At 56.7% G+C, this 22179-nt stretch overlaps 1 protein-coding gene and 1 long non-coding RNA gene across 6 annotated transcripts; one reads left to right on the plus strand and one right to left on the minus strand.

Annotated features, from left to right (window-relative positions):
• The first annotated feature begins 1471 nt into the window (after positions 1-1471).
• Positions 1472-4325, plus strand: LOC136020608 (uncharacterized). The gene is made up of 2 exons (XR_010615420.1): positions 1472-1790; positions 2158-4325. It is a non-coding gene; the product is annotated as an uncharacterized LOC136020608 (long non-coding RNA).
• A 430-nt stretch (positions 4326-4755) lies between these two features.
• Positions 4756-20214, minus strand: GMEB2 (glucocorticoid modulatory element binding protein 2). Of its 5 annotated transcripts, none has more exons than XM_065691777.1 (11): positions 19102-19413; positions 18056-18090; positions 17158-17299; positions 13574-13671; positions 12738-12868; positions 11095-11198; positions 9657-9814; positions 8024-8095; positions 7354-7491; positions 6700-6822; positions 4756-6592 (listed from the first exon to the last, which is right to left on the minus strand). In XM_065691777.1, exons 1-11 carry the CDS (start codon positions 19281-19283, stop codon positions 5946-5948), a joined length of 1830 nt encoding a protein of 609 aa, XP_065547849.1. In that variant the 5' UTR covers positions 19284-19413; the 3' UTR covers positions 4756-5945. The 5 variants fall into 5 exon arrangements, with proteins under 5 accessions (XP_065547849.1, XP_065547850.1, XP_065547853.1 ...); XM_065691778.1 differs by having other exon boundaries at positions 12738-12865; positions 19102-19412; XM_065691781.1 differs by lacking the exons at positions 18056-18090; positions 19102-19413 and adding an exon at positions 20111-20214.
• Between the last annotated feature and the right edge of the window lie 1965 nt (positions 20215-22179).

Genomic DNA, 22179 nt, shown 5'->3' on the forward strand with positions numbered 1-22179 from the left:
CCCAGCAATGCAGCCAGGTCCCAGCCTCCCCTAATAATGTTATCCTCATTCCTGCACACCCTGGAACGCAGCAGCACAAAACTAACACACCTCCTGCCACAAGTGGCTGTGAAAGGTTGCACGCACCCAAGGTGAAGTTTTCCCACTGGCAGCAATGCTGTTGAATCCTTCCATTGAGGGAGGAGCACTTCAGGCTTGGTGACACCATGCCCCGACCCAAAGGCAGCGTCAGCAGGGGAAAAGAAAGGTCGTCCTTGGAGCAGGAGGAGGAAGCACGGAGGAGCCAGGAGTGGAGGGGGAAGGAGGGCAGGGACCATTTCCTGGCATGTCTGTCAAATGATGCTTTCCACCTTCCAGCTCCATGTGGTTGCACCCATTGGGAGCCTTGGAGGGAGCCCCCAACTTGCCCCCATCCAGCATCACCCCAGGGTGCCCCAAGGGAGAGGGGCTTCTCATCAGGGATGCCCAGGCCTGGAGGCACCGGATGGACACCGCCGGAGCAATGGGCAGCCATAGGAACCGGCTGCCTATGGGCAGCAAACCCGCCTGGTCCAGGCATCAGAGGCCCTGTCACTGGTGGAGCCGAGGCCGCGCCAGCTCCCAGCAGCAGGACCATGATCTGCTCCGTGTTTTGTCGGCCAGGAGCAAGCGGGTGGCTCAGCCTCACAGCCGGAGGTGACCCCATGGAGCCCCCACATCGGCTTTCGTGCTCGGGAAGGCGCTTCCCAGCTTTTCCCTCACTGCTGCCATGGGAGCTGCTCAGCTGGGGCAGCGCAGGAGCCCCGTCCCTGCCCCGGAAAGGAGCGGTCCCTGCCTCTCTGAAGATGCAGCTCCACAGCCAAGTGAGGCCAAAGGGAAGGCATCAGCTCAGGAAGTGAGCACAGGCACCGGGACGCGCAACAGCGACGGAGCCTGGCCCCGGGTTTAGTGCGGGCAGAAACCTCCCTGTCCCCAGCACTGACTCTAAACCACAGCAAACGCCTCTGTAACAGCCCAGGCAGCAGCAAGAACCAGAAACAAAGCACCCCTAAACCCCCTCACGGCGTCAGAGCCGGGCTCGCCCCGGCCCCGGGGCTTTGCTCGTGTTTTCCGGGGGGGATGGATGGAGTTCTACGGGCGGGATGTTCCCCCGCAGCTGCAGCAGCAAACGGCTTTCACTGCCTCACGTACGGCCTCCAGCACGCGTGCGAAGGCGACAGGGGCCGGGAAGCAGCCCAGGGAGGAGCCGGGCTCTGCTGCCCCGTGCCCGGAGCGGGGAGGAGGCAGCGCCGCGTCACCGCAGCGACCGCGTCGGGGCGGGGGAGAGCCGAAACCCGGGATTTGCTCGTTTCGGACGCACCGCGAGGGCAAGCCCCGAGTTTTGGTTTCCATTCCTGCAGCGATGCCGTCAACAGCCACGGGGCGGGGCGGGGGGGGAGCGCGTTTACCCCATGAAGCCCTCGCTGCTGCCCTGCCTCGGCTGCAGCTCCTCCAACCCCGGGCACGCTGCTGGGTGACGGTCCGAGGCCAAGCTGGGCCCCGGGAGGGCTCCCCATGAGGATGCTGGAGCATCTCCTGCCCTGGTAACCCCCCTAAAGCAGCCCAGAGGAACCGGTCCTCGGCAGCAGCACAGGCAGGACCACGGCGCGGCTCTGCCTGCACCGCTGCCGGAGGGATGCAGCGGGAGCCTCCCCAAATGCTGCCGGATGCTTCCGAGGGGGCCTGGAGGAGAAAACGCAACCGGTCGTGCCCCCATCGCCACAGAATCCAGGGAAAACAGGGACTTGGCACGAGGCATCCGCAGCCCTTACGTAAGTTGTGGATGCGAGTCCTGCACACGCGGCTGCAAACGGAGCAGCCCTGGCTCCCCCCGGGATGCTGCCCGGCCCCGTGATGGGGAGGAAAAGGGAAGCACGGCTGAAAAGCCCTGAAGGCAGCACCAGACCGGCGGAGCAGGCCCCAGGGCCCCCCGGCTCACACACCAGTTGACCCACTGGGATGTACCCCAATGCTCCAGTTGTGGGGTGCCCGACCCCCCACTGCAGCTCTGGGAGCCCACCCCAGGTCCGTGGCAGTGCAGCCCCCTTGGGGAGAACAGGGCTTGGAGGCTCCCCAGCAGAGCCCCAGATCTCAGCGCTGCTGTCAGTGCCATGGGGTGACCCTCCCTCTGATCTGCAGGTGGGATGCGCTTGCCGTGCTTCAGTAGTGATGCTTCACTCCTACTGCTGAAACCTGGGCTGGAGAACCAGGAGACAGCAGCCGTGCACACCATGGGACACGTACCCTGACCAGAGCATCTTGCAATGGTCCCATCCCTGCTGCATCAGCCCAACGCCAGTGACCCACACGGTAACTGACAACCCCTGCTGAGAGCTTGCTGCAGGTGACTTCCCCTTGCTTTCCCCACAAGCCTCAGCCCTACCACGAGTTACCAACAGCCCTACAAGCACCCAGATGCCCTCCACAGAGCAGGGAAGCACCGCAGCTCGCTCAGGATCGGTACAGCCGCTGCCAGGGCATCCCAGAGCATCCCAGCTCATCTCTCCAGGGATATGGGGCTTCCCCAAAAGGTGCTGCAAAGGGAGGGGAGGATTGCCCCAGCCCTAATCTGCCCGAAGAGCTTTTATTACTTGGAGAACTGTTGACATCCCCAGGGAGCCTTGCCTTGCAGGGCAAAGGACATCCATGCTGGGAATGCCCCACTAGGGAAGTGATCTATAGGCTCCGGAGCAGGTAAAGGGGCATGGAGCCAGGGAAGAGCTGCTGCCTGCTCTGCCCTGGCACTCGCTGCCCACTGCCACAACCCCATCACTGCGCACACCAACACGGGGATGCCACAAACCTGAATTCATTCCCCTGCCAGATGCCCACTCTCTGGTATCCATAAAGACGAGCCAGGAGATCCCTCCAGCCATATTCCCATTCAAACCTGGCCATCTCCTCCCAACCCAGAGCCGCTGGATAACCTGGATGGGTTTGTCCTAAACAGAGATGGCTGGTGCAGGATGCTCAACCCACAGCTCTCAAGAGGTGGGCAGGTGAACCAATGCATTCTAGTGCCTGGCGCTGCTGGGGACAGCAACCCTGTGACCAGAGGGACCTTCACTCACTGTCACAGTGCAGGAACTGGGGCTTTGGGGTAGAAATGCACCCCCAGATCCAGCTCAGCACCACTGCTTGCACTGGAGAGGCTCGAGGCTCATGGTGACCACAACCCTTTACAGTTCCTTGGTCTAAGGCTGTCCCAGGTACAAAGATAAGAGGGAGAAAAGACACTGATACCTTAACAGCAGGAAGCAGGGAGGGAAAAGCCTCTGTTTAGGCAGGGCTCTTTGAGGGCTGCAAGTCCTGGGTTCAGGCTCAGCCAAAACAAAACAGAACCTAACACCCTAGAGGAACACACCTCTTCCTGCTGATCACGCGTCAGAACTCTTCTGAACACAGCTTGAGGAGGTGTAACCAGCACTGGCTGCAGCCGTGCCATGGAAAACCAGACTTCGGAGCCACGTTTGGGGCTCCCCAGCCCCATGCACACCCTGCCTGTGCTGGGGGCACTCCAAGGACAGCCCGGTTCGCCCAAATCACTCATCTCGGCTTAATGTCCACGCTAAATTTGGTACTTTGCAATGGGACCCTATGGGCAGCACGGCAGTGGGTGCCTGGTACCCAGTTTGCTGCTTGTGTTGGGGATGGAGGCACTATTGAGTGCCACAAGCACCCCACCGCCTCCTGCTCCGTTTCAGGATATGGATGTTGGTGTAGGCACTGCTGCAGGGACGTTTCTTTCCCAGGATGCTTTCTTCCCAGGATGCTGCTGTATCCACCCACATTCACATCCCAGGCAAAGGGTGGAAAAGGAAACCTAAAGTGATCCGAGCATCCCTGAAGCAGAGCAGATGCAGAATCCCTAAACCCCAGCTTTTATAGAGACTCCTGAATTACCTCCAGGAAGACTCCGCGGCTGACAGCATCCACCATGGCCTGGGGATGCACAGGCTGGACCAGTGGTGGTCAGTGGGCACAAGGGCAGGCTGGACAGAGACACCCTCCTGCTTCACCCACCTCACCCCAGCATCTTTTCCAACTGCAGGCACCGCTCCCTTCACAACATTCCTGTTCCTGACGACCACATCCATCTCACCAGGGATGGAATCGAGAACAAAACTCATTCCATGCAAACTCCTGAAAGCCCTGAGGATGGTGGGACACTGGCACAGGCTGCCCCATCCCTCAGCCACGATGATCTCCATGGGGTTGCTGCTCCGCCACGCTTCCGACCGTCCCGGTTCCTGAAATTAAAAGCATCATCTGCAAAGAAAACCAAAATAAAACCCTTATTGCACGAACACGTTTGGGATGAAAGCGCTCCCAGAGACAGCACCAAAATCACTTCAGTTCATGTGTTTGCCAGGGTCTGTACCCGTGCCAAGGGGTTTTTCTTCCAACAGGAGAATCGTCCTCTGCTAACAAACTCTGCTCGTCTCCCTGTAACAAACCCAGGCTTTCCGCCCCCAGGTTCCATCCTTCCCAGTGCATCACCAGGCCAGCTTCAGACCCAACTCCCCCCAGACACAGCAATGCCTCCCGACCCAGACACTCCTTAAACACCTCACACGCAGCAAGAGCATCACAATGTGCCCTCAAAGCATTTAGGGCATCATCCAAAGGATCCCGAGCATCCTCGCGCACATGTGGACGGTAACGTGCGCATTCTCAGCGTGCTCTGTCCTGTCCTATACCCCCATTGCAGCGCCGGAACACATGAAAGCAGCAACATTCTCTTCACAAAAATATTTATTAGCTCACCGAAGCGACCTCTTATCGCTGCTGCCGCCGGCGCGAGCGGGCAGAGACCCCAGCACATCCAGCACCCGACTCCTGCCCGCCGGAGGCAGCGTGAGCATCGCTGCAGCCACACGTGGGCCCTGGAACGGGGCCCTGAGACACGCAGCGAGTTAAAGGGTGGAAGAAGTCCCGGGGATCGACCACCCCCGCTCCAAAATAGCTGCTCAAATCCAGCAGGGAGGGAACGGCAGCACCCGGCTCCCATGGGATGAGGCACCCCAACAAGATGCTGGGGACCAGCCTGCTCCTGCACTCTTAAGTGCAAGGTCCTTGGAGCGCTGTCGAGCTGAGCTCCGCACAGCCAATGTTTCCATCTCCCAGCACATCCTTCACAAAGGGCTTTGCTTAAAAACTGCTGTTTGCATAAAAAAATCCCCAAGAATGGATTTTTAGAGAAAACAAGAGCGAGCCCCTAAATCCTCACAAGTTACAGCTCCTCCGGCTCTCCGCGTTTCTCTCCCTCCTTCCTTCCCCCAGCAGAGCTGGGCAATGCATCGTGACCACCATCACAAGCTCCCACTTGTTCCTGCCACCCCAAGCCAGCGTCACACGCAGAAGCCAAGCTCCCAGGGCTTGCGCCCGTGCTGCCATGCACAGCCTCTTCCTGCTCCTGATGGACAACCCGCTCCCGGCGTCCCCTCTCCCTCCCTGCAGCCCTTAGGGATGGGGAGCAGCATTTCCCTGGCTCCCATCAGTCCACAGCAGCCAGATCGGTGCCTGCTCAGTGCTTCGCCTGCTCCTCCTTCTGCTACCTCCTTCTCCCTGCCCTGCATCCCTGCTCCTCAATGGACACTGCTCCAGGTCCGCCTGCAGATGAGGCAGGGCTGATGAGCCAGAGCAGAGTAACTATCGCAAGAGAACAGGGGAAGAAAGCTTTATACAGAAGTAAGCTTTTGGTTTCTTTTCTCTCCTCCAAACAGGGCACTTCCACCTTTCCCTTCTCCAGGCATCTTTCCTCCCCCTCCTTCCCTCTGACCTGCCCCTGGTTACCGATGTTGAGCTGCCCTGAGTCTCCTTAACCCCTGCCCCTCGTTACACCGCTCCTCGTCCCACAGCGCAGCCAGAGAGAAGGCAAGTTCCACCCAGAGCACGGCCAGCGTCCCTCCAGGCACGTCCCCCCTTCACTTCTGCTCCGCCTCATCAGCCACTGCGCTCACCTCGATGGTGGCGGCGGCGTGGTCATCCCCGGTGGCCTCGGTGGCACCGGAGGGGACAGTCACAACCGTGCTCCCGCTGGGAGCCATTTGAGTCACGTTCTGGATGGTTGTGCCGAGTCCCGGCAGCGTGAGCAGCTGGAAGGGGCTCACCACCTTCACAACCGTGCTGCCGTCCTGCACGGCGGCCGTGCTCAGCACCGTCAGGTTGGAAGCGTCCGGGTGGATCTCCACCGTTCCCGGGAAGGTGGAGCCGGCGGAGGCCAGCACCGTGTACCCCCCCAGCAGCGGGGAGGCCGGGGAGCTGGTGGCAGGAGGCTGGGATGGGCTCTTCCCCAGCACCGGGGGTTGGAGGGTCGAGACCACTTTGCCGAGAGGGAGGTTGGCGAGCTGGGAGACGGGCACGCCGGGGGTGACAGCGAGCTGTGCCGGCTGCGACAGCACCTGGGAGGTGATGGCAGCGGGGCCGGAGGTGGCCCTGGTCAGCCTGGGACGTTTCAAAGGCGCGGGGACAGAGACAGGTGTGAGGGTCATCAGGACGTTGTTGAGATGCTGTGCTTTGTGCTTCAGCTCCTTCGCTCGCTTGCGGTGCTCGTCACACTGCTGCTCCAGAGCTGCAGAGGGAAGAGGGATCAGCAGCAGGGATATGGCAGTGCCAGTCCCACCACGGCTGGTTTACCATGCACCAGCTTTAACATGACCCCCACGTCCTTGTACTTACCTGCTAAATCCCGTGTGTACTGCTCCCTCGAGCGATCCATCTGACACTTGTGGCTGGCCAGGACCTTCTTGACCAGATCCAGCATCCCGAAGTTCTGGACTACATTGTTGAGTAAAACAGCATCTTAAAAACAAGACAGAGACCTTTGAGTGAAGCAAAAATTCCCCGTGCAAATTAGTTTGCAGCTTGGTAAAAAGCCACATGACAGCGAAGACATTCAGCTGAGACAGCCAAAAGCTGATGGAGGGTAACACAGGAGGCTGGGGAAGAGGACAGAAGTCATGAGAAAGTGCAAGAGGTCACTAGAGTATAAACAGTCCTCTCCTGCTTAGCAGCGGTGATAAGGAATCTGCTGGCACAGTAGCTGGTTGCTGCATCGTTATTCTAAAGGCTTAAATTCCACCTCAGCTCCCAAGCCAAGCGCTTGTCCAGACCCAGAGCCAGCAGACTGGAATCCCCAGGCACAGGGAACTGGAGAATTGAGGCCACCTGAAGCATCCCCGAGTGCAGCCAAGAGCCTGCCTGGGGAGCAGCCAGAAGTGGGATTTACTTGTGATGAAAACTATGTCCCTGCAGTGCCACCAGATATCCCAGAGGAGAAAAACCCACAGGCCCCTGTCCTGAAATGACCCTGGGCCATGCCCAGGCCCTTACCACCAAGCTGCAGTGGTGGATCTTGTGCTCGCTGCTGCAAGCCCTTCATGGTCTCCACCAGCTCCTGGTGGAACTCCTGGATCACTTCTTCCAGCAGCCCCGTGTCCTTCAGGCCTCGCCAGAAAGCAAAGGTGTCATCTGGAGAAAGAGAAAGCAAGAGAGAACCTCAAAAGCCTCACAGGGGTTTTAACAGTAATCTGCTCTGGGTTCCCCTTCTGGCCCCACTAAGGGTGAAGACCTGCTTGGCTGCAGGCACAGGGTACTGGGGCAAAGCCCAAGGAGGGGCAGCTGGAAAAGGACCTGCCTTCCCCATCCTCTGGCACACACAAAGAGGACACCGATGCTACAACTGCTCAGAAAGCACCAGAGCATCAAGAAGGATTTTATGACTCCTCTGATTTCGTTTTGTTTTTCCCCTAGAGCCACACCAAGCATTTGGCCTTTGCTTTGACATCTTAGTGCTGAGGAAAACTTCATCCCAAGACAATGCCGCAGTCACACCTCACACAGGCAGGATGTAACACAGCAGTATGTGCCTGTAAGCAGCAACCGGATAATCCCAGTGGATCCTCAAGCAGAGCTGCTCCAGCAAGAGGAATCCTGCGCCTCAGCCCTGCTGTTTCCCTCTTTCCCTACATCTCCTCCATCCTCTGCAGATCCTAAGCAGTACCTCCAATGCTGGTGCTCCAGTCGCTGGCATCCTCACATGTTTCTATGGTAATCGTAGCTGGGGATCCGTTCACTGCAACCAATAGCAAAAGAAGAGAAGAAAAAACCCCAAATCCTGATTTTCCTGTGTTCTTCACGGGCTCTTTCCAAGGGAAGCATTGCCTCCCTCACTCCTGTGACTTCTCCTTTTCATTTCTATTTGACCAGAGCTCTCAGAGCTGAACGAGACGTGCATGGTTGCTGTGCCAGCACTAGTTATTTTTTCCACAGTGGAGTGCAGCACCCCAGGGGTTACTTCTGCAACCCTTGCACAAGAACACATGCCCACGAGCAACACTTCCCTCCCAGTCCCTGCACACACACAGGAACTGCTTAGGGCAAAAGTCAAACAGATTTAGACTCTTCGTTCCTTTTGGCTATCCTTTTGTTTTACTGAGTTTGTAGGACTGGGATGTCTGGAGGGTTTCTAAAGCCTGGAAGGGGAGAGCATCCTCCCATGGCATGCAGGGGGGCTCCCCCCTTCCCTCCAGCTCTGCCAAATCTCAGGGATTTTGTTACCACGGAGCCAAGGGAACCAGCGTCATTTGAGCCGTGGCAGAAGCGGGATGAATGGGAATGTGGCCAGAGACCCACAGTGCTGCAGAGAGTTTAATGCTCAGCCGCTGCCATTAAACCCAATTACTCTGACTCCTTTACCCTGCAGCCTTCAGGGCTCTGGTTATTCCAGCACAGCCCAGCAGCCTGGGAAGCATCTCCCCTTTAGCAAGCAGATGTCCATGTCTAAGAGGAGGCTTGGACAGGCTGCATCATGCATTGGCACCAGCATCCCCACCACAACCCCAGGCCGTGGTCCCTAGGGGCTCACTCTGTCCTTGCTCTCCTCCCAGACACCATGAGGAGCATGGGGTGTGGGGCTCCTTGGGGGCTCCGAAGCAATAGGAGTTAAGAAACGTAGAAGCACTTAGAAATTAGAAAGCTTTCCAATAATAAAGCTGCCTGTAATTATAGGTAAAATTAAAGTTAGGTCTACAGCTGCGCAGCCACAACAGCATTTAAATCCAGTTTTATGAACTGCATAGATGAGCGTGGATTGAAATAAGACTCTATTGTATCCCCTAGTTCTCTTTAATCTCTCATCAGACAGAGCAGCCAGGGAGCCCTAAATGAAAACCTCTAAATTGTTCCAGAAGTCAAGTTATTGCTGGAAGGAGGAGGGACTCCTGCTCTGGCGCCCTGCATGGCAGGAGAAGCCAAGCTGACCCCTGCTTCCCGGGATGAGCCCTACAGACACAGTTCCAAGGAAAGAAGGGAACTTCATAGAGCAACCACTATTGTTCTCTTACAGACTAACTGCAGTCTTCTGCTTCAGTTACACAGTTAGGGGTAAGGCAGGACAGCTCTTTGGATCATGCAGTGTTACAGAGCAACTAGGTGAGTTACTGCACCTCTGCTGAGATGCTCTACCAACTGCTCTGCTATGGGGAATCCTGCAACAGAGCAGGGAAAGGAAGCAGAGGATGAACCAACCCACAAAGCCAGGAAGAGGCAACAGTATGGGCAGTTGGTTAGGCAGCATTTTTGTGCTTTAGTGCTTCAGTGCCCCTGTTTTGGAGGTGACGAACGGCTGGACGTACCATCCGCAGAGGCGGGAGTGAGAGGGATGTACTCAGTTGACGTCTGGCTGGTCAAGGACACCCTGGCTCCAGTCAGGTCGATTTTGGTGCTCCGACACGTGTTGGAACAGACCTTTGTGTGCTGGTAGAAATCCAGCTCTCCTGAGTCCATGATCTTCCTGAAAGACAGGGAGCAAGCACAGGGACAGGCACATCAGCAGGAGCAGAGAGCTCCGAGATGCAGCTCCTGGCAGCCTTCACCCCCAAACTTCTCCAAGTTCCAGATGAAAAGCAAAAGCCAGGAGAGCAGGCAGGGGCAACAGAGTGAATTTCCCTTGCTGGGACTGATGAGCTCCTGGCTTCTTGAGGGATGAAGAAAAGAAGGTCCCAGACTGGTTCCACCAGCACCTTCCCCCTGTGCACACCTGCAGCTTCCAGCAGAAGGGTGGGTGAAATCTCAGCTCAGGGTGAGACAGCACAAAGTCTCCTCCTTCCCTTTTTGGCTCTACACCTCAAAAATAGATGGGGCATAACCCTATTTATAAGCTCAAATAAGGCCTCTCAGCTTAAGCAGAGGAGGTTGCGACATCGGTGTATGACATCTTCCCAGTAAGCACGTTGTCTCCAAAGCATCCCCAGGCTTTGCCAGCCAACAACAACCTGAGCTTCCCAAGATTTGCTCTCATGGGTTTGCCTCCACACATTCCTCATGAAGTTTTTCCCTTGAAAGACCTGCCTTGCCAAAGCAAGTATAAGCCTATTATGCAAAATCTACGTGGAGCAAAAGCTGCTTAGAAGGAATATGGGAGATGTCTGCATTGAAGCAGAAGAATGAAGGCGAAGGCAATGTCACCCTGTGAGATGAGTGCAAACCCACCAGCAACTCCCAGGGAAAGAGGTGATGCTTTTGTATCCTGCCTGCAACAAGAGCCAGACTTTAATTAAACCACGGTCTCAGGCTGGTGCTCATGAAGACCATAGAAGAATTACATTACTGTAGTTAAGTCTAGAGAAGAGAAATGCTTGCATAAATAAGCCTTAAGTAATTCCTCGGTGCAGAAAAAAAGGGAAGCAACATGAAGCAGACATGCTACAATGGGAGTGTTGGTGGATGACCGACAGACTTCCTTTTGATGGGTGACATGGAGAACCTGTAGACAGCACAGCCTAACCACCACAAGCCATTAAAATCTTCAATGGTTTTATGCCAGCTGGGAACTTGATGTGGTTCAAGCCCTAAAAGGACTGGGGAAATGCTTCTTACCCCAAACTATTCCCTAGGCACAAGGATAAAGCGAAACCATTGGACAGACCACACTTGGGGCCAGGCTGTTAAGACAAACATCCAGTGGTGCCTTTGCTCCATCAGCAGCGCAACAACTGTGCCAAAGGCTCTGTTCTACCCCACCGTTATCCCCCAGGAAGAAGAAGCCTCCACTGCTCCTCTGTGGATACAAACCGGAGCATGATCCCATTCATCCGAATCGCCCGCTTCCAATCCTTCAGGGTAGACTTGCCCGCCAAGTGGACAAACTCCTTGGGACTAATGAGGTGATCGTCAAACTGCAAAGGGCAGAAGTGCAACATCAGTGTCACAAGCCATAAACCAGCCAAAGTGCTGCCCTGCGAGCAGGAGTCCACAGCTCGGGATGCCCCGATGGCATTTCCTGATGCCCAGCAGTGGGGTGCAGCCACATCACAGCCTCCACGTGCTGTTTAAGGAATACCACCAAACCAGATGGCTGACGCACACTTCCCCACCTTAGAGAACATTATTAAAGCCAAATACTGCTTTCATGGATGGCTGGTGAACAGCTGCTCAAAGCCAAGGCTTTGGGAGGGTGTGGAGCAGAGGAATTTGCTGCATGACCAAGCCCAGGCAGGAAAAACACCCCATAGCTTGTGCAAACTGCCATGAACAGCAGTGACCTGCCCATGCTCCACTCATGAGCAGGCTCACAGTGAAACCCAGGCTGTCGCTGGGGATGTTCCAGTCCAGGAGCACTCTACATTCCACAATGAGTGAAGGAAGGAGGAGCCCAAGTGGTCTTTGGCCTCCTGCTACCGCGCACAACCATCGCTATCAGGGAAACCTCTGGCCTCTCTCACAGCTCACACCCACTTCCACCGAAAACCAGCTGCAGGGAGTTGGCACACACTGTATCAGCAGCCAGCTCTTCCACCTCCTTTTACTGCCCTACACACCCAGCTGTGCCTGAACCCATGCGCTGCCCTAAAGGCAACCTGCAGAATCATAGCACACCACGTTGGAAGGGACCTCAAGGATCATCTTGTCCAAGCTTCTTGACAAAGCGTGATCTTAACCAGACGGCCCAGCAGCCTGTCCAGCTGAATCTTAAAAGGGTTCAACATTGGGAAGAATCAGGCAGTCTTCTAAAGAGTTGCTATAAAGCCCATCTCTAATGATTTCCCAAGTCCAGGCCTCCTCTTTTCAATGCTCATGTTGACTGGCATGGAGCTTACTCATCATTAGTACAGGAGAAACTGCTTCTCTGAACATATATGGGTTTCAGTGCAGAGAGAAGAGTGATTTTAGGCAGCAGCAACATTAGCTGCAGCAGGACTTGTCCTCTGCCTTGGGGATGGAAAAGACCATCTCTTATGAATGGCAAGGACCTTTGGAAAGCCCTTTTCCAACAGAGCCCAGAAGAGAGGCTCCCTCAGCAGGGTATTGTTTAGTTCATGTACAAATGCCAGCAACGCCTCACCCATGGTATGGTCCTGAATTCATGCAAATTTTAACCACGAGTTATCCAGGGCACAGCAGAAGCTGTTCACTTGGCCCCCTACCTATAAACTCTTCAACTTTCAAACAGAGCAGACACTGGAAGTGCCCAGTTTTCCCAATCTTTCCAATAATGCAGTTGAATTGAAGCCGCATCTCTCCAACCAGGACTGCTCAACTTGGCTGAAGAGACAAGTATCAGGTCCCACAGTACCAAAACTTCCTCCTTTCCCACCATGACATGGTTGTGATGTGAAGCAGCTCACCAAAGCTCATCAAAACCAGGACAAGCCAGGTGAGCTGGCAACACAGGCAAGGGAAGGCACCAGTCCAGCACCGCAGGGTTTCATTCTCACCTGCACACACTTCACATTGATCCCTGGGCACACAAACTTTCTCCAGATGAGGTTGGCTTTGCTGTCCCCGCAGGTGATGGGGTAGACAATCTCTGCCTCCAAACTGTCCTCATCTTCAGCCATCTTCACTTCTCACAGGGAACAGTGGACAGGACAGATCAAAACGGAACATGAGTCACAGCCCGCGATTCACCACCCAACACATGCAATGATAAAGCAGTTTTAAAGCTCAGCATTAAAAACCACACGTGTACTCAGTGCATGGTCAGGTGCAATGGGGTTTGTGGCCACCGCTCACTTGCACTTGGCTACCAAAGCACCCAACCACTCCCATTTCTCAGGCAAAACAGCCCAGGTGGATTTGGCTGCAGCTGAGCATGTGAAATGTGAGAAATCAGCAGCCAGGGATGGAAAAAAGATCAGTTCCTGATAAAAGGAATTGGCTGTTTGGGTAATTACAAAGTCACCCTTGGTTTTAAACTGTTTCAAGTCAACTCCAGCCCAGCTGGCCGCAATCTTTGCTCATTAAATTCACTGGTAAGCAAATCCAGTGAGCTTGCTGCAAAGCTGAGATCCCCACCATGAACTAGATGTGCAGGAGCCAGGAGCAACAGCCAGGCTCAGGGACTCATCCTGCACCAGGAGAGGGCAGCAGCAGCCCAGCCAGCAGCTGCCAGCCCCTGCACCTCCTGGGCTCCCCTGGGTGCTGGGGAGAGCATCCCTGGTACCCCAAGAGAGCATCCCCAGCAGCTGGACCCTACCAGCAGCACCAGCACAGGGTTGTGCCACGTAGGGGTGGTGGAGCTGGCACAGTTCAACCAAGGGGCTACACCTACCTAGGACTGCTTCCTTCAGATGCGTGGAGGCTGTAAAGGCGGCAGCAGCTGCAGCAGCTGCATTTTCAGTCTCCAATGTGTCTTCATTTATGTCACCACTGGTAAGAAAGTCAGAGAAACAGAGTTAAGCCACACGGAAATGCCACCCCCACGTCAGTGCCCCATGGAGACACTGCTCTGAGCCACTCACACTGCATTTTCCCATGAGCTTGAAGTCACCTCTGGTTTTGAGAGGCTCAGCTCCAGTCTTCCAGACAGAGATGAAGAGCCCTGCAGCAGGACCGCTGCCAGCAGCCCGGCTGGCTCTGCCTTGCCTCCCTTTTAATCCCAGCCCCAGCGAGCAGCCTCCAGTGCAGCGGGAGCTGCTGTTGAGGGATGCTGTCAGCACAGCCCCTTGCTCAGAAGTTGCTGCCAGCCTCCGGCAACTTTGCTTGAGAACAACTCCCCAGAACAAACATGTGTGAAACACGCTGCTGCTGCCAGGGCAATGGACTGCCTGAATCCCCTGGTACATGGGATGCTCCCAGAGCGGAACCTCAAAGAGCTGCAAACACACTACAAAGGAGTTTGGCAAACCCTAAAACAGCAGATCCAAGAGCAGAGATAATAGGAGCTATAGACCCTCATGATAAACCTCTGAGCCTCTTTCAACTTGATATACCCGATATACTCCATGCATTAGTAACTAGTACGTGGCTATTAGGGCTTGTTCAGCCTGCAGAAGAAGGCTCCAGGGAGACCTTAGAGCAGCCCCAGTGCCTAAAGGGGCTACAGGAAACCTGGAGAGGGGCCTGGGACAAGGGTCTGTAGGGACAGGCCAAGTGGAATGGCTTGAACCTGCCCGAGGGGAGACTGAGATGAGCTCTTAGGCAGAAGCTCTTCCCTGTGAGGGTGCTGAGGCGCTGGCACAGGTTGCCCAGAGAAGCTGTGGCTGCCCCATCCCTGGCAGTGCTCAAGACCAGGTTGGACACAGGGGCTTGGAGCAAGCTGCTTCAGTGGAAGGTGTCCCATGCTGATACCCATATGATCCAACCTGTGCATCACAGCCAACTCTCAGCAGGGACCATTCCTGATCTGTTTTAAGATTTGGTTTTGCTATGGAAGATGTCCAATTACTGTAGCAAGCTTGTCCTGGAAGAGTGGGGAGGAAGCAACAGTTAACTCTTCACATACTTCAGCACATAAAATTCCCAAGGAAGACTGCAAGGAGAAAACAAACCTGAAATCTACCCTGGTTTGGTACCACATGAATTAAAAGATTGGACCTAGTGACTCACTGGCAACCACACTCCCCACCTGTGGTGCCACAGGGACAAACAAATTCAGGAGCAACTGGTTTTTCCATCCTCGCCTCCTAACACACAGCTAGGGTGGAACTGCAGCTTCAAAGCACCCTTCCCTTGCCAGTTGCAGAGCAGGTACCTGGTAAGGAGCAGCACCGAGATAAGGGCATCGGTGTGGGCAGAGCTCAGCCTCCCTGGGTGAGTAACTCGGGGGATGTTGCTTCAAAGGCCCGGTGGGACATCACACTGCCCCTGCCCTAACACACAGACCCCGAGGAGGGAAAGGTGATGGGCATTTGGACATGGGTGAGTGTTAGAGGTAGCAACTTGACATGAGAAAAAGGGAAGAATTGTAACCTGGGTTTTCTTCCTCAGTTTGCTGCATGGTTCTTGCATTTCTCCAAGTGCATCTGGAGAAAAGCCAGCAGTTCCACTCCAGCAGGGTGACAAAAGGCAGCAGCCACATCTGATGTGTAAAGCCCCGCACTCCCTGACTCTGATCTCCCACCAGATCAAAAACCTCCACTGACTTACCCAGAAGAAAAACCCCAGCAGAAAGCCAGCACCTGAAATGGAGCTTCCTCCAGGACTCCATCACATCCACATCACTCCAAAAAGTAACCAAAAGGCATGACTGGATTGGGATAAATAACCCAGCCCACATGTGCCACCCCATCCTCCAGAGAGAAACAAGCTTCTACAGCTTGTATGAAAAGCAGCCTGTGCCTGCTACGGAGATGTAATTGGGTGGGGAAGAGAAAACCACAAAAGAAGGGTGAGTTTCTCCACCCTGCTTCCCCCATCCCATTCCAGAGGGACAGACTGAGGCAGATGGAAGAGCAGGAGAAGACTCAAACACCTCCCAGGCCCCAGCAGTGCATCCCACCAAGCTGGTCCTGCCTTTGCTGGTTGCCATGACGAAGCCAGGGGAGGATGGCTCTCATCTTCCTCCCCGGGAGGATCCATCAGCCAGATGGAAGAGGAGAGAGTGTGTGCTGATGAAGCAGTGGGCTTGTCCCCTGTCTCCTCCACTCCTGCCTTGCCTGGAACCTTGAGGGAGAAAACAAAGCCTCCACCAGAAACCTGCACTGGGAACGCTGCTCAGGAACACAAGCACCTCATTAGAGCCTCAAGGACAGACCCCTTCCAATCGCAGACGAAAGAGAAAAGCTTCTTGCTGGTTGTTACTGTTTTCCCACTCCCCTCTGCCTTTTCCAGTCAATCTTAAGAACACATGAACTAATTAAGCTCTTCACCATTGGTTGCATAATCCCTTTTTTTTTAAATAGCAAAACCCTACCCAAAGGAGCACTAGAAAGGAGGAGGCAGCCCCCAAGCTGAGCTTGGTTTCTAAGTACCACATAAGACAAGTTGAAAGCCCTCTGTCCGTGTGAGCAGTGACTGAGCCAAAGCAGAGGAATCCCAGCCTCTGCTTGCAGCCACTTTTCCCACACCAGCTGGGGCTGCAAAGAGGAAACAGAGGGAGAGGGAGGCAGTGCTGCTGTCCAAGGCTATGGAGAGGCCATTGGTGGCTCCTGCTGCCCCCCACCAGCCCCACAGCCCTGCTTTGTGAGGGGAGTCCCAGCAGCTGGCACAACAGGAGTTGGGCAGGTTTTGCTCCATGAGCCCAAGATCCACATCATTCCCATCAACCTGCTACTGTCCTGGAGCATGGGGGAGCAAGGAGCCTGCCCACCAGCTCTTCTCCAGAGAGATGCATGGAAAAAACCCAGGGAATCTCTTGGAGCCTGCTAAGATACGCTCCACCGTGCTGCAACTAAGTAAAATTCATCCTCTCTCTGCTGTGTAGGGCTGAATGGCTCCCGACCATTCACGGAACATCCAAGAGAGGATGAGAAAAGGTTTCCAGAGAAAAACAGGAGGGGAAATAAGAGAGAAAGGAAACCAAACTGCTTGAGCGAGCCTCTGTGTTCCTGGCCAACACCACACTGCTGCCCAGGGGTCTGCAAAGGCTCAGAGCCACATTAAAACCAGAAACCATTCTACATCCAAAGCCACATCCCAAGTTTCACATCTGGCTGCCTCTCCACTGAGGGAGCTAAGGAAGTTACCATGGGGCAGGAAGCAAAGAAGGGAGCCTTTCATCCCCACCATCCAGAGAGCATCAATGAGAACCTAACAAGGAACCAGAGTCTGCCCAGGCATCACTGAGGTCCCCGCTGTGAGAAGTGATGCAGGAGGAAGGAGCAGGGGATTAAACACACCCAGCCCTGCTCAGCACAACCAGGGTGGGAGGGCTCCCAGCCCATCACCCCGGTGAACACCAGCCGTGTCTCTTACCTGTGCTGGGACAGGTTGGTGGTGACCAGCACTGTCTTCACCTCTTCCACGCTGCCTCCATCCACCGCGTCAGGCGTTGTCACCACCACCACCTCCTCCATGTGAACACTGACATCCGGAGTTGCCATCACGAGGTCTCTGCCTGTGGAAACATGAAGGGAAACCCCATTGTCAAGAGGTCTCCCTGCTAAAATCAGTCATGGAAGGACCATCAGTGCGGTGGGAGTAAGGGGAGAGGAGGCTGCAGGGAATCTGTGCTCTGAAAGAGAAGGGATTAGCAAATCCCCCACTGCTCCATCCCAAGAGGAGGGATGACGGAAGGCTTGTAATCCAGCAGCCACTGCAGGCTGGGTGAAGGTGATGGGCACAGTAAGGGACCACAGGTGGTGAGGGACAAAGTGTGGGAGCAGACGCGAAGCAAAAAACTGGTCCCGGCCTTCACCAGAAGCTCTCTGAAGATACTCAGTTTGAAGGTGTGCTTCCAAATGTATTCCAAACTGCCTTGGAAGGGTTTCAGGAGCTCATCACTGCCTCCTCCATGGCAGAAATTGGGACTGTCCCCTCCTCCAAAGTCACACATACAAAAAGATTCAAACTCAAACAGCCCTGCAAGCCTGCACCACAATGTGACACCTGAACACCAAATCAAGGTGCGATAAACCAGCACTAGATTTCAGTGCTTGAAACCCTGCACGTCCTGTGCTTCATGTGCAAGAAGAACCTGGGGGGAAACCTCAAATCCTGGTTAACTGCAGGCACAAGGAGCCGTGCACCTTCCTGCACTCATGGTTGTGCTCCATCCCCACCGCTGCAGCCTCCGCACCCGGAGCACAGCGCGACACACGGGGGAAGCCCCGCTGCTCAGGGATGCCATCGCCCGCCTCTGCTGCCAGCTCACCCGCGGGCCTGCTTCCCCAGGAATTCCAGGTGACTCTGGAATGGAAAGCAGGTTTTAAGCCATTTAAGCAATAGGAGAGGGCAGAAAGGGAAATAAATATCCTTTAGGAACACATGCGTGTATAAGCACCCTCCAAACACCCCTGCTGTTGTTAACGTCATGAGGATAGCACAATAAAATTAGCATAAAATTCAGTACTTAGAGGCATAAAACTTTGCAGATCAGCTTCCAATGGGACCTTCAGCCCTGTTCCATGAGTGAACTATGCCTGCATTAACCCCTCACACCAGAGAGCACACGCATGCTCAGGTATGGAGAGGTAGGTGACCCCAAAACATCTCCCTTAGCACCATCACATCACACCAGCACATCACACATAGCACCCACAGCACCAGCGCAGCCCCGATAGAGACAGGGAGCCTTCAGCTCATCAAGTGCTCCCCACGGCCAGGTCTGCCCATCCACACACAGAGTCCTTCGGCTCCCATTACCCTCCCCAGCCACCATCAGAGCCATGCAGGGACCTGACGTGTCTGGTGTGACTCTGCAACACAATTCCTGTCCTGCAGAGACTCCAGCCTGACCCACAGGATGCTCTTCTCCTGCACGGAGGCCACAGGGTTTATCCCAGCCAAGCTAAAGGCGAAGCAGCCAACAAGAGCTGCAGTGTTTGCAGGAGCAAGGAACAAGCTGGACTGAGGGCAAGGGGAGAGAAACCAAATGCGTTTGCTACAAAGCAGCATCTGAACCACTGCAGGACCGGGCGGGCTGTAGGGCACAAGCTGCTCCCAGTCCCTTCACTCCCTGTATCGGGATAAAAGCCTGTGCTGGGTGCTGCAGTTGGTGAACGATGCAATGCATGGCACGGTTCAAGCACTGTGCTTTTCCTTCCTGCTCCATCCCTACATCCATCTTTCCTTTTGGGATAAAACCCTTCCTGCAGCCACAGCATCACCCGCAACGGCCTCTATCCCGGTGCCTGGTTTCAGGATGCTCCAGGCATCCCACCAGCACCATGGGAAGGCTTCAACTGCCCAAACACTCACATGCCTCCAGGCAGGAACCAGTCTGGGATGGCCTGAAACCAGGCTGAGAACACCAGCAACGACCAGCAGTGGGGTGCAGGGAGGGGGAACAGGGCAGGGAGCACCCGGCTCACCCAGGGCTCTGCAGCCCCCCGGTGCACATGGGGTGGTGCTGAGCGAGGCTCAGCGGCTGCAGGAGACATTGTGGGGGGGGGAGAGAGAGGAGAGAGTTTGGGGTGCGCTGTCAGTGGAGGAAGGCACAGAGCGGGGTGGGGGGGCACGGCTGCATGGGGGTCGCAGGAAGGGGATGGATGGGGAGAAGGGATGCAGGCTGTGTGCAGAAGGGGGTGCATGGGGAGGGAGCTACGTGGGGAGGGGGCTCCACTGGGGTGCAGCGGGTGCACAGGGCGGTTGGGGAGTGGGTGTGAGGGTGCACAGAAAACACAAGGGGCTGCAAGAGAGTGCAAGGGGGTGCGGATTGGGGGGAGGTGTGTGGGGTGCACAGGGGGGATGCCCAGAGCGGGGGAGCACGGGGGGGGAAATGAAAGCACATGGGGGGGGGGATGCCCAAAGTGGGAGAGCACGGGGGGGAAATGAAAGCACACACGGGGGGGGGGGGGGGATGCCCAGACCGGGGGTGCACGGGGGGGAGGGATAATCCCGGGGTGCCCCGCTCGGTGCTGTAAGGGCCGGACACGGTGTGCTCCTTCCCCCCCCCCCACCTCCCGGTGGCGGCGCCGGTCGCGAGGCAGGCGGGGGGGGGGGGGGAAGGAACAGGGGTGCGGGGGGGGGGGGGTGCGCGTGGGCGCGTTCACGCTGGCAGCGCCGGGAGCGCGGGAGGGAGGAGGAGGAGGAGGAGGGGGAGGAGGAGGAGGAGGAGGGGAGGAGAGGGGAGGGGGGGGCGGCCGGGCGCTGCCGCCGCCGCCGTCTCCTGCCGCTGCCGTAACGTCCTGACGCTCCGCAGGGACCCTGCGGCCGGACGGCGCGTACGGAGGCCCCGCGGCGGGCGGCGCCAAGGCCCAGCGCTTACCTTGAGGCCGGCGTTCCCCGGGCCCCGCTGCCGGCTCCGGCGGCCGCCGCTCGGGCTGGGCGGTGGGTGCGGGCCGGGGCCGGAGGGAGGGAGGGAGGAGGAGGAGGAGGAGGAGGAGGAGGGCGGCGGGGCCGGGGTGTGAGGGGAAGGGGGGGTGGGGGGGGGAGGGAAACGGGGCTCCGCCGCGCGCGACTCTCGGCCCCGCTGCGCATGCGCACGGCCCGGCCCGGCTCCCGGCACTTATTTGGCGAGGGCGCCGCGGCCCGCGCTGGCTGGGAAATAGGTACCGGGCCGGCGCCGTGCGCATGCGCGCGGACGGGGCGACGGTGTTCGCTCCCTGGGGGGGGGTGTGCCCGTGTTTTGGGGGGGTCCCCTGCGTGTGTCCCGTGTCTGTCCCCCCCCCCCCCCCTCCGTGCGCATCGCCTGGTCCGGGCCGTGCGGGGCCGGCGCCTCGCGGTGCGGCCCGAGCGCGCCCCGGGGTCCCGTGTGCGCCCCTCAGCCCCGGGGGCCCCCCGGGTGCCGCCCCCGGGCCCCAGCGCAGCGCGGGGCTGGGCGGCCCCGCACAGGCTGGGCCGCGTTGAGGGGCCCTTAAAGCCCACCGAGCTCCAGCCCCTGCTGCGGGCAGGGACCCCTGCCACGGGAGCAGCGTGCGCCCGGCCCGGCCCGACCCGACCCGACCGGACCCGACCCGACCCGACCGGACCCGACCCGACCCGACCGGACCCGGCCTGACCGGACCCGGCCTGACCCGACCCGACCGGACCCGGCCCGGCCCGACCCGGCCCGACCCGACGGGTGCGTGTGTGCGGATGGGGCCTGTGTGTGTGTGTGTGTGTGTGTGCGGTTTGGGGGTGCGGAGCTGGGCTTGAGCGTGGCTTTGGGACAAGGAGCAGCTTTGGGTCCTGTGTGTGCTGCCGGGCACGGTGTGTTTTGGGGTGGCCGAGGGGTTTGTGGCCGGCGGTGGGCACACATCGTGGAGCAGCCAGGCTGGAGCCTGCCAGGACGCATCCAGGCGACCTTCCATCCCCTCCGTCCCTGAAGGGAGAGCTTCAGGCATCCGGATTCACTCTGTTTGCAGCCAGGATGGCAGCGTTGCTTTCACTTGGTTGGAAAGGTGTAATAAAACCTGAACGATGTTCTCTGGGGACTCTTTTGCTGTCCTTATCAGCAATAAATTACAGAAGAGGAGATAAAAGAGCGTGTTTTGCACTTGGGGGGACGCCTCCCTCCTACCTGAGCTGCCCTTTTATGTGAACTCTTAGTCGGGTGCCACGTTCAAAGGCCTTTAAGGCACTGAGCGGTGCGATTGGAGCGGGGCTGCACAGTGGTACCCAGGGGCTGTGATGTGTATGGGCCCTGTAGAACACCCCAGTGCTGCCGTTGGACCCCGCATCAGGGATTTTCCTGCTCACTGCAGAGCTCGGGAGCCGTCCCCGAGTTGCTGCACCCAAGACATGCTGCGTTTCAGCACTATATACCATGCTGTATATAGTATATATGAGCATATATGTGAGTATATAGAGCATATATGCAGTGCTCTGTATGTATATGAGAGTATATATACTCTGCTCGCTGGGTTCCCCCTGGCTGCCTGCAGCTCTCATGGGGTTTGGTGTCATTTCTGCCCTGTGAGCTGTGCCCACGGGGGTCCAGGCTTTGAGAGGCTGCAGTGATTTGTTGGGGGGGGGACACACACACTTCTCGCACGCTCTTGCCACATCTCCCTTCTTCTGCAAGTGGGTGGTTAACACGTTCTGAGACAGGAAGAGCCAGACCAGGGACCCGAAGAGTTGTGAATCCCTCTTTGAAACGCTCCCCATGTGGTTTAGATCCAGCAGCTTTTCACACCTCCTTGACAAGTGGCTTTCTCTGCCTGGCGTTCAGGTGCGTCTCTGATCTGCTCGGTGGCATTTTTCATAGCAGTTTCTAACGAAGCGGATTGATTTGTAGTGATTTATTTAATGCTTATTTGTCCCAAGCCTCTTATCTTTTCCCATCCTCCCCATGCAATCCAACCATCTGCCAGCTCTGTTTCCTTCCTGTTCCTTTTTGCTTTCCAGTTTACCCCA

The sequence above is a fragment of the Lathamus discolor genome, chromosome 11 (assembly GCF_037157495.1).
Source record: "Lathamus discolor isolate bLatDis1 chromosome 11, bLatDis1.hap1, whole genome shotgun sequence".
In the NCBI taxonomy this organism is placed as follows: Eukaryota; Metazoa; Chordata; class Aves; order Psittaciformes; family Psittacidae; genus Lathamus; species Lathamus discolor.

Bases quoted from the DNA above. Each gene is read 5' to 3' on its own strand.
- GMEB2 (XM_065691777.1), bottom strand. From the start codon at position 19,283: ATGTCTCCTGCAGCCGCTGAGCCTCGCTCAGCACCACCCCATGTGCAC. The intron at 13,672-17,157 runs GTAAGAGACACG...CTTTCTTACCAG, and splicing joins ACCAACCTGTCCCAGCACAG to TGGTGACATAAATGAAGACA. The intron at 12,869-13,573 runs GTAGGTGTAGCC...GTTCCCTGTGAG, and splicing joins TCTGAAGGAAGCAGTCCTAG to AAGTGAAGATGGCTGAAGAT.